Here is an 11046-nt window from a genome sequence, read left to right on the forward strand (position 1 = left end):
ATTTCATTTCAGAACTAAAATCCACTTCCCCTCTTGCTGAAGGAATAGTGTATCTAAAAATGGTGCTTTAGAATTATATTTTAAAAATACTGATTATTATGAATAATCATTCTTTTCCCAAGTACCCTAAAATTATGTAAGGACCATGTAAAAAGATGGCGCTATAACCTAAACTGAGAAAAAATATGAGACATTCAAATGAACACTTAATTTTAGGCACATAAACAAGCTCAAAGTTATCATAGCCCATGCTGAGCCAGTCCTGTTATTTTGTATTTTCTGAATGCAATACAGAAAAGATATTGGGAGAAAAGATGTTGCCGTCTAAGGAGAGGTAAATACAAACCCATTTAAACTGCTGTGTCCTTTGGGCCCTTCAACCCTTTAAGAGAAATTAGGGCCTGAAAAGGAATGAGCTGGGAAACAAGGCAGCACCAGCTTCTCAGCAGAAATAAACCAGATGTAATGGCCTGGCTGATTTGCCAAGTTGCTGATGAACACACAGTCTCCTCTTCCTCCCGGAGCCGGGAAAGGCCGCTGCCTTCAGTCTCCTCTGGGACTCGGTAGATGTCTGCCACCTCCCCATGGGCCATGCTCCCCTGGGTGTTTGCTGACTGTCCGATGGCTTTGCCGCTGCCCGGGACCTTTTGGGCTGAGGTCTGGGGTACGCAGGGAAATATCTGGGAAGGCCAGGGACCCCCCCCCCAACTGGTTTACAGGGGCCATACACAATCATGGCAGAGACGCGCTCCCCACCTCGCTGCCCCGCTCGCCTCTCCTCCCAGCCACCCCAAGCTTACCAGGGACTAAAATCCCCCCAGACCCGAAGACGCGTCTCCTTCTCCCAGCTGCCGGCAGCCGCGCGTTTGCCCCTTAGCCGCTACCAGGGCGCCCGGCGCTGGGGAGGTTCATGGCTCCATCGCCACCCTGCCATGGCAAAGCTAGCAGGGCCCGGGCCATGGCTGCCCGCCGCGGAGAAAAGGCCGAGCGGCCCAGAGACGTGCGTCCCAAAGGAAAGGGGAGCAGCCCCAGCCGCCACCCCGCCAGGCCCTGGCTGCCTCGGCCTCCCTCTCACCGTGAGCCGGGGGATGTTCTTCTTGCCCTGGTACGACATCTTCCCGCCGCGGCCTCTCCCTCCGAGCGGGCGCCCGCGGCTGGAATTCGCCCGCGGCAGGTGCGCTGCGGGGCCGGGCGTCCCTCCTGGGTCTCGGCTCGGCGGAGCGGCCGGAGCGGGCGGCTTTTTGTGGCGCCTCTGCGCGTGTTTGTGCCTGTTGTTCTTGGCTAGCTCGGTGGCTCCCCCTGCGCCGGCCGCCCCGCAGCCTCGCTGAGCAGCTGCCTGATTAGCATTCCGGGCTCATGCTCCCCCGCCAGCGAGGCAGCCGCGCAGACAGCCCGCCGGGGCCTCTCCCCAGCCAGCAGCCACTTCCCTGCGCTCCTGGCACCAGCGAACAAAAGCCGCTTCCCCCACCCCGCCACCAGCCTGCCTGCCAGAAAGCGCGCCAGCCTGGGCCAGGCCAGCAATGGCTGGGATCTTTGGGCAGGGCCCCATGGACCAGCGAGGGTGGATGTCAGACAGAGCCTTGCCAATGGCTCATTGTTTCCAGCCTGAAACGCCCCCCCCCCCCCCATATTTCTGTGAGTCCTTAAGTTCTGGAGATTTATGCGCTGCAGATTTCCATGTATTCCCCTCACATGTACCTAGGATTGTACGCAGGGCAGTGGGGTCACCCGGGAAGCCCAGTGCAAGCTTCACAGTTATGTACTACACATCAGCACAAAATAGGCCTCTCTTTCCGCTGCGACCCTGCAGCCCAACAGCCCCCATGGGAGTCTTGGCTTGTCCACATCGGCACCAGGAACTTCTACCCGATTAGTGGCCTCATCAAGGGCTCCATCCTGCAGCCATGAAGCACTCACGCCTTTCCAGTGGCTCCCATTGACTTAAGTTGGAGTTGGGTTGGTCTGCGATACAGCAAAGATGTGAAGCAGAACCTGGTGTCCCGGGCTTGGAAAAGCTCCTGTCTTTGGGCCCGCAGGAGCTGGGACACTCTATAAATTGTCCCTGTTCTGTTTACTCCCTTTGAAGCATCAGGCACGGCCCCTCTTAGAAGACAGAATCCTGGGCTAGATGGGCCATGGGTCTGCCCCACTGATGTCTGTGTGGCTGGTAGCAGGCAAATGGCTGTTAGGCGGCTCCCTCTCTACAAAGCTTGCTCCGTATCCCGCGTACCTCACTGGTGGCAGTTCCAGCTCTGGGCTGGTTTCTGCCCTATGGCCGGGAATACATGTGGGCTGCACTTAAAAGGCAAAGGCAAAATGGTCGCCTGACAAACTCAAACCTCCTTCTGAAATGAAGACACCCGCTCCCCCTCCCCCCAAGAAACTGTCTGAGACCCTCTGCTGAGGCTGATCGGGATTCAAGGACAGGGAATAGAGTAGCTCCGCACACCGGGAAAAAGGCAGCAGCCTTTGCCCACCTCCCCATTTGCTGTCCGCTGGGCAGCGGCTCACAGCTGGGCCCTCCCATCCTGCCGCTCCCATTGACTTTGGGGCCCCTGTTGTGCCCCCCCCCCCAACACTCCCTCCTGTGGCTGAGTTGCGGGCGCCGCGGGGTAAAGCTGACAGCACCGAAGTTTTGCAAACTAAAGGGCTGGTTCCCAGTGCTGTGCGCGCTGCGCTGGCCGCTTCCCCACTTACCTGTGCGCAGCCAGCGGGCGCGTCTCCTGCAGCCCCGGCGGCGGGCGAGGACGGCTCGGTAGAGGCAGGGGTGAGGGCAGGGGCGGTGCAGCTCCCAGGTGCCTCGCCGCTTTCGCTGCCGGCCTCACTCTGTCCATCGGAGTCGCTGGAGAGTTGGTGGCGCGCCCCTCGCCCGGGCGTCGGGGCGCCTCGTCTGCTGCTGCCGCTCAGCGCCTCCAAGTCCAGCGTTTTGTTCTCAAAGGCTCCTTCCACGCTGCAGAACATGCCCCCGAATTTCTGCCGCGGCTTGGGGCTGCCCGAGCCCAGGGCCGCGAAGTACCCGGGCAGTTCGGGCTCCCTCCGCTCCAGCTGCGGCTGCCGCTCGGCCATGGCTGCGAGGCGGGGGAGCGGGGCCCGCCAGAGGGCTGCACACGCAGCGCTGGGGGAGAACTGGCAGAGAGACTCCTGTCGCGTGGGATTCGTTAGCCAGGTATCGCCGTTGGGCTCGCCTGAGAGCCCGGCTGACAAGGAGCTGTCCAAGGTGGCTGTGCTGAAAGCTTCCACGCCACTGGGGTTCATGAGGAGGCCATCCCAGGGAGAGCCCACATAGGACTTCGAGCTGCTAAGGAAAGAGTCGCTGCAAAGCACCTTTGTGGCGGAGTGGCTTTACTAAAAGCTGAATCTTTCGATAGTCACCTCCCCTTTCCATAACTGTGCTCACAGTGTCACCGCTTCCCTTAGCCTCTGCCTGTCTGTTTCAGCCAATTAAACCTACCTTTCCTGTCACCTTTTCCCCTCTGGAACCAACTGACCTTTGGCAAATGCATGCAGGGCTTTCGTTGTTACCCCAGTCCACACCACTGTGCAGGAAATGTGTCTTTGGGCTGCACTGTAAGTGAAGCCATATATAAGCTCCTTTAAGTAATAATAAGGAGGGTGCCTGCAGTTTTCCAACACTGAGAGTCAATAGATGAAAGGCCTTTCCCCTGCAAACTGATCTTCAGCTTATTTTTTGGTCCTTTAAATTTGTAAACAGCAGTGCAATAGTGAATCTATCACGTCTGTTAAACATTCAACACCATTCTTTTAGAGTGATTAAACAGCGAATGCCTCTTCTGAAACATAGCATTTCCTGATGTAAACTATCAGCTATGTCAAAGCCACCCACTTTTAACGGAATTAAATTTGCAGGCTTCTCTGGGTACTGACCTTCAAAGTTTCAGTCTCTTTATTTCTTCCCAGTGAATAGTTCTGGTTTTCCTCAGTAAAAAACTCTAATTTCTTGCATTATTATCCTGCCAAAAGAATAATATTTATGCATGTCTGAATAGAATTTGCAACGGTAATTTATATCAACCTTCTTTGCTAACTGGAATAATATTTTAATTTGGGGAAACATATGGATAACTTTAGAGACACACACTAAATTATCTCTAGACATCGTCTGATCTCAGTCCTGCCAATGGGTCACATTTTGTAAAACTTTATCTAGCTTGAATGAGCTGAGGTAGGATTATAGTTTCTGAAAGGAGTTGCTCCTTACAATGTTGAACAGAGTTAGGCCATCAAACATAGGACCTGATATAATTAATACTCGTTGAATTCAGTGGAAAGGCTTTTAGGGGCCAATTCTGCAAACTCATAAGCATGTGTTTAACTCTTACTCATGCAAGGAGCCTTATGAAAGGCAATGGGAGTAAGGTTATTCACATGCATATGTGTTTTTAGAATAGTTCTTCATTTATGATGTCACCATGGAAGAGATTAAGGTGATAATTTCATAATATTGCAGTAGAGTAAGTAAAACATTACAGATTCAAAGTCTTCCTTGTTCTTACCACAAAAATAATAAAACACATTTTCTATGTTGGTTTAAAACAGACTTTTTTATTAAAAGTTTACAATCATTTATGTATTTTACAAATGAATAGAAAGTCTCTTGATCTATATCATATGAATCACAATACAAAAATATGTGTAAAATTTTGTAATTGATCAACATACAGCCCTGTTTTAGGCTTGTCAATTACCATTTCAGCACTGAATCAACCATTATATATTTAGGATATGGTTATTAAGAGATTACATTGGAGAACACAAATAACTCATGGCACAGTTGCCATAGGAGAAAACATTTTAAATAATTTATATTTTGCATAAATTTACAATATACCTTTCTATAAAATGTACAATAAATAAATACATGGTTTAATACACATATTCACAATATGATTTCCTGAGTCTAAACTAAATCCATTACTGTGCTAAAACACACTACCTATTATAAGTTTTAATGGTAGCATTATAGATGAAAAGCAATTTGGCATCAATCCACCAAGAATGACTTTCAGGTACGATGTTTTTCTTAACTACTAGTGTTTATGTTAACAAGCTGTGTAAGGCACTCAAGGATATACTGAAGGCTACAGAAATTACTAGAGTTGAACACTTTAAATAAAAGCCACAGTCCTTCAACAGCTTGAACAATAGGTATAGGCCTGAAATACGCAAAATGCAGCCGTCAACAAATTAAGCTACAATTCAAATGGATTTTAGTTTAGACATAATCAAAAACATTTGTGTTGCAATGCACATGCTGTCTAATCAATCAATATAATTAGTGTTATCTAGACAGTGAACATTTAAGACTACTTCAGTGTCTCTTCAGAATTTTTGTTATTATGAATCAATACATTTACACTTAATTTTCAAATTCTCATAGGCAAAACTTACCCATAATAATATATCAATAACCAACTTAATGTTATAATTTTTATCCAGGCCTCAGTCTTATAATAATTTGAAAGTAAAATACAAGATTTGGGGTAGGTTAAAAAAAACACAGAAAAATTATGATTTAGGTAGTCCAAACCTTAACAACATTGGTGCAAACTTATTCACTGGCTGTAGCCCAAGGAGACTTACTTTTGTGAGTAATAAGTGCTCACCAGTTTAAATCACGTTTATTCAAACAAACTTTATATTTTAATTTCCACATTTCATTTTTATATTAAAACACTTCATTATGAAAACCTAGATTTAGGCTAATGCACCAGCCTGTAATCCTATATTTTTAGGATCAAATTTTTTAAAAGGTGCACAAGACCATAAAAGAAAAAGATAGCAACAATCATATGATCTGATACTGCTATCCTTACATAATAGCATCAATGACACTGTCATTGGCATAAAACATTATTCAATATAAATTAGGGTGGTAGAATCAGGCACAAAATGATTTAAAGGTGACAGTAAAATAAAATCTGCGCTTAAAATATGTAGCACATATATGTGAACATGAGATGTGTGTAAAGGAAATATTTTTAAAACATTAATTGAGCCACTTTTTTCTTTTCTATGTACATTACTTTTTTACATATAAACATTAACATCTTCATAAATATCATCACTTATTTACAAAATTTTTTGTTCTGTGCATTTAGCTTTTTTAAAAGTGAAATTTAAGAATATTTTATTTGGGGAGGAGGAGATGAGGAACTGAATTCTAGACATATCTACAACATGCAAAACCTTGGCTCAAGTAAACAAAAGTTAAATGTATTCTAACTAGTTTCAAATATAGTTGCCTTTGTATTCTAAACTCCTAACCATGGCATCAAATATTAACATGCATATCCACACCAGTAGCAGCATTTGAATTCCTAAGTTCACTGGGAACATTAGGTCTTTTTGTCAGGCATTTAACTTAAGGCATTTTTATAGATGCCTGCATAGTACATTCCATCAAACATTAATCCATCTATTTCTTAGTCAGAGTTCAGTAAATTCTCAGCTAGAAAGTGGTTATATTGTTTGTCATTGTTCCAAATAAATATTTTAAGACAACATAATTAAACCGTATATTTAGCATTAAACATTGTAAGCATGAAATGCAAAAGTAAAACAATTCAACCAGCTATATAAATCCTAGAATTGGCATCTGTATCTTATCCAACTGTAATTAGTCGAATTACTTCTATAGTACAGTCAGATTTTCATATGAAAACTCACATTTCTTGATTTAGAAGGTTGTGACATGCTAATACATTACAAATAGAATAATTTGATAAAAAAACACATTTCCTCTTCTGTCTTTGTCATTTCCATTCCTTTTTGTATGGTTGCTCACAGGACATGTACCCAGTTCCATTTGAAACATATACACTGGATGTGCCAGCTTCTGAAGGACTTTCTAGAATTTAAATTCTAAAATATGTTCTTCTTAGCTTCATTTATAAAATAAATGTTTGGAAGCAGTGCAGAATTTAAAAAAACACAAGAATTTACTACAGAAGAGATGGTCTCATCAGCATGTTATGTGAGTCCAAATTGTTTGGGTGTTTCTACTTCATGAAGTTTTGTTGGTGGCATTAGATAGATATCAATTAAAACCACAGTTAGAAATGGCTGTATCCACTTGCTGCTTTCTTGCTGGAAGAAAATTGAAAGATAATGTAAAATTTTGAAGCTATATGATGGACTTCATGCAGAATACAATTCATATTTTTTATCCATAATGCATAAAGAACTAAAGCAAAAGGAAATTATTAAAGTGACTGTAAAAATGGCACACTTCACTTGGCAGTTCTAGAACCTATGTTTATGCAAAGACTTATAAACATTTCATAACAACAAAAAGAAGTTTTTACTACTTTAAGTTTGTCAGCACTGCAGAACCAGTAAATTATGGAAGAATTAACTAAATTCTTCTCCACTGTGTATTTCATCAAAGGAAAGGTCAACTAAAATCCAATTAGCAGCCCAAATTGCACCTTTAAATTAAATCTGTGAAGTCCCAATTAAAACAATGTAAAGATGTAATTAAAAGTCAATCGGATTGCACAGGTATAACCTAGGGCAGATTTGCAACAGTGGAATATTTATTACCAGAGATGATATACAAGCCAGAAAGAACATAACTCGGCTACCTGGTTGAGTCTGATGGTCTGGCATCAGGAAAAAAGTCTTCTATACTAAGCAAATTTTGTGGTGATCACTGTTTGATTCTGCAAACACTTATGCACATACTTAAGTCTACACACCATAATACCATTAAATTAAATGGGATTACTCACAATGTATAAAATTAAACATGTGCATAAGTGTTTGCAGGACCAGAGCTTAAGACACTATATTCATGAAACTCACAATGTCACATCTTCCATACTTCGATGCAAAGATCTTGATTATTAGATAACACCATTGTGGAAGCAGAAATACAAATTTATATCACATCAAAAATATATTGCCTTTTTTAAGTTTAAAAACTTTTCTGGAATCTTCTGATCAAAGGAAATGGGTGGAATAGCAACAGAGCATGAATGCATGAAATCCAAATATTTTCCCCACAGAAATTTTAGACAAAAATGAAAAATGTTTTTCTTTTTCATTGTCCTTTTCTATGGAAATTTTTGAGATTTCAGCAAAAACTCAAAAGCAAAAGATTTTATCCGAAAGACAAAGTTTTTTTTTCCAGAAGTGAGAGTTGTCGTATCTCATGGAAATTGTTCACTTCTGATGTATCCATCTTTCTGTATGGACCATGATACCTAACAGAACTATATCTTCCATCATGTCTTACAGCTTCCCATTTTGGTGGGAAGAAGCAATACAACATAGCATCCTTAGTAATGCACAGTGACCCTAAATTGCTAAAGGCCATGTCTGTGCTAGACGTTTTTGGCTAAAATTATCCATCATTTCAAACTCTGGTCCAGTTTAGCAGTCATCTTCATGAACACTGTATCCTGTAAACCTGTTCTGAAAAGGGTAAGCTGGTACAATGGTAAAAATTCTACTGGCTACCCGAAGTCCTGACTGTACTAACATTGTCACTGGTAGCAACAATGGACAACCGTGGACAAAAAAGGCCAGTGTAGACCACCAATACTTGAGATCTTTCCTCCAAGAACATGAATAGTGCAACATAGTGGTTCTAAATTTTCCATGCCATATTGGAATTTTTCCAGGATCTTGCTGGGAAGCCCCTCCATTGTATCATGGTTTGCTTTAGCCAAGGCAAATAGATATATGTGGTTAAGTTCAGCAGTGCTCCAGAGAAAAAGAGGAATCCCATATCCTACCTCCTCCACAAATTTTCCATTCTTCCTTGTAAAGATCCTTTCTACAGGACTCTCACTGGCAGGCTAAATCCCAGCTCCCCACAGGTGCCCTAGATCTGCTGTTGGCAACTTACTCTCTTTAATAGAAGGAAAGAATAACCCCTTCCCAGTAGGGATGTTAAGTAATGATTAAGTAGCTAAATAAGTAGTGGATGGAATTTCCACCCACTACTCAATTAGCTGGTAAGAGGGAGGGCACTTGTTACCACTGTTATGGCTCTACAGTTTAAATGCAGTAGGAGATGGGTGTGCAGGCAGCCCAGCTCTTACTACATTGAAACTGAAGAGCTGCAGCAGGGATAACTTCCAGGAGTGCTACAAGCTGGGACTGAGCAGTCCCAACTCATGCTGGCTCAGGGACTGCTGTGCCTCTGTCTTTCAAATGTAGTAAGAGACACCTGGGGAATCCAGCACCAGGTGGCTCTTACCACAATTAAAAGGCAGAGGCGCAGTGATCAGGGACCTGGCAAGAGACGGAATTGAAGCACTCCCGGCTTGCGCTGGGTCGCCTGTTGTACCTCTGCCTACTTCACTTTCCCATCTCCTCGCAGAGATGGTGCTGGAGAGAACTGGCTTTTAAGCCGGTTCTCCCCCTGCATTGGCTCCCTGCTCCTCTCCCCTTGCTGCCTCTGATACAGAGGCAGCAAGGGTAGGGAGAAGTAAGTAGTCTAGTAGTGACTCAATAAACCTAGGCTTATTGGGTAATTGACTACTCGACTAGTCGCTTACATCCCTACTTCCTACCCAGTTTCTGGACTGGATTTATATAGCATATGAATGGTAAAAACAAACAAATAAAAATAAAGATACAGAACTCAGAAATACAAAACAAATAAAAGGTGGGTATTCAACATCAAGATAACTGAAGTAATTCTTCTTAAAGGCAAATGGGTGTATTTAAGTGTGTTCATTGAGGACCATGTCCATACCAAGGAAGGCCATCCTTTATCTGTTTTGCTTTAACTTTTCTATGGAAGTAGCAAGATGATTTTTTGTTATTGATTTTAAATGTAATTGTTTTCATCCATGTTCAATTCAAAACACAGCTGAAGGGGGTTTTGCAAAAATTTTACACATAAAAATCATCTTCCACGTATGGAAAAATTCATCTGAGAAGGTGATTTTCTCAGGTTATAAACATGTGGAAATAAAATTTATCCTTGACATTTTTATAGAAGTTAGGATAATAGCAAAACAGTGATAACTCTGTAAACGAGCTCTTGGTATTGATGACACATTATGGTATCATTTAAAAATCAACCTTAAATTGGGAGTGATCAAAGAATATGGATAATAATTCCCACTGAAAATGAACTGTTGACTTAAATTGCTTAGTTATCATGTTACTGTACATCCCACTACCAATACTGTAATTCAAGGGCATATATACTATAGCTAAAGGGATTTACTAGCAGTTTGCTTAAACACATCACCCTGAGCTGAAAATCACATTTCACATGATCTTGCCTTTGGTATTCTTCTAGTAGGAGGGCAGGAGGATAATGGATAAGACCATTCCCAATTGACACTCAGCAGATGGTCCATCTGTCCTTACAGGCAACATTGCACCAGGCATTAGTAGCATAAGCCACCATATGGCTAAGAGAAACAGACACTGTTAGCATTACAAGTGGGCTATTTTACTATTCTTTGGGAAAAAATAGGATGTTTATATTGAATAATGTAAAGTCATTCCAACTTATACTGAGCAGCTGACTCAATACTTTATTTGCTTCTTTAGATTAAGTTTAAAATATATATTTTTCATTTGCATAGTTATTCAAAGGAAGAAATGATTTGCACCAGCTCGTTTGTGTGATGCTGTTATCCTAGGCTAAAAATGTTAAGGAAAAGTAGAAACAAGTAATAGGAATGCTAAATGAACAAAGTGTTGGAAATAGTAGAAATAAGCAATCACAAGAAAGTTTATTGATCAGAATTACAACTGCAAAATAATGTCTTCTTTTCTCTGATCTAAGTGGAAAGTATGAGACAGCTGCCAGAAACAGACATACTTTTCTCAAGGGAGAACCCCCCCAAAAAACTACAGAATGAAGTCAGGATGATGTCCCAACAGATTGTCATCAGCTGACTCAAAGACAAAAACAAATCCCCTGAGTAGCTAGGATCTATGTTTGAAATAAGAATGATGTGTGCAAAGGCATAAGATAAACTCTTTCAGCTATACTGAAAACCTCACTGGAGACAGGGAAGGCAGGAGGGGCTTACTGGATTAGTCAGACATTCA

At 42.6% G+C, this 11046-nt stretch overlaps 1 protein-coding gene across 3 annotated transcripts in view; it reads right to left on the minus strand.

Annotated features, from left to right (window-relative positions):
- The window catches only part of DPYSL4 (dihydropyrimidinase like 4), a 32623-nt gene extending 29316 nt beyond the window's left edge, over positions 1-3307 (minus strand). Inside the window, exon 1 of one of the 3 annotated variants that reach the window (XM_075935237.2) lies at positions 2698-3307. In XM_075935237.2, coding sequence (XP_075791352.2) covers positions 2698-3255 — 558 coding nt within the window. In that variant the 5' untranslated portion in view covers positions 3256-3307. Of the gene's footprint in view, positions 1-1075; positions 1463-2697 lie in introns of those variants that run through there. The other 2 variants (XM_089780179.1, XM_014580349.4) reach the window with 2 other exon arrangements.
- Between the last annotated feature and the right edge of the window lie 7739 nt (positions 3308-11046).

The sequence above is a fragment of the Pelodiscus sinensis genome, chromosome 8 (genome assembly GCF_052426305.1).
Source record: "Pelodiscus sinensis isolate ZL-2025 chromosome 8, ASM5242630v1, whole genome shotgun sequence".
Classification (NCBI taxonomy): Eukaryota; Metazoa; Chordata; order Testudines; family Trionychidae; genus Pelodiscus; species Pelodiscus sinensis.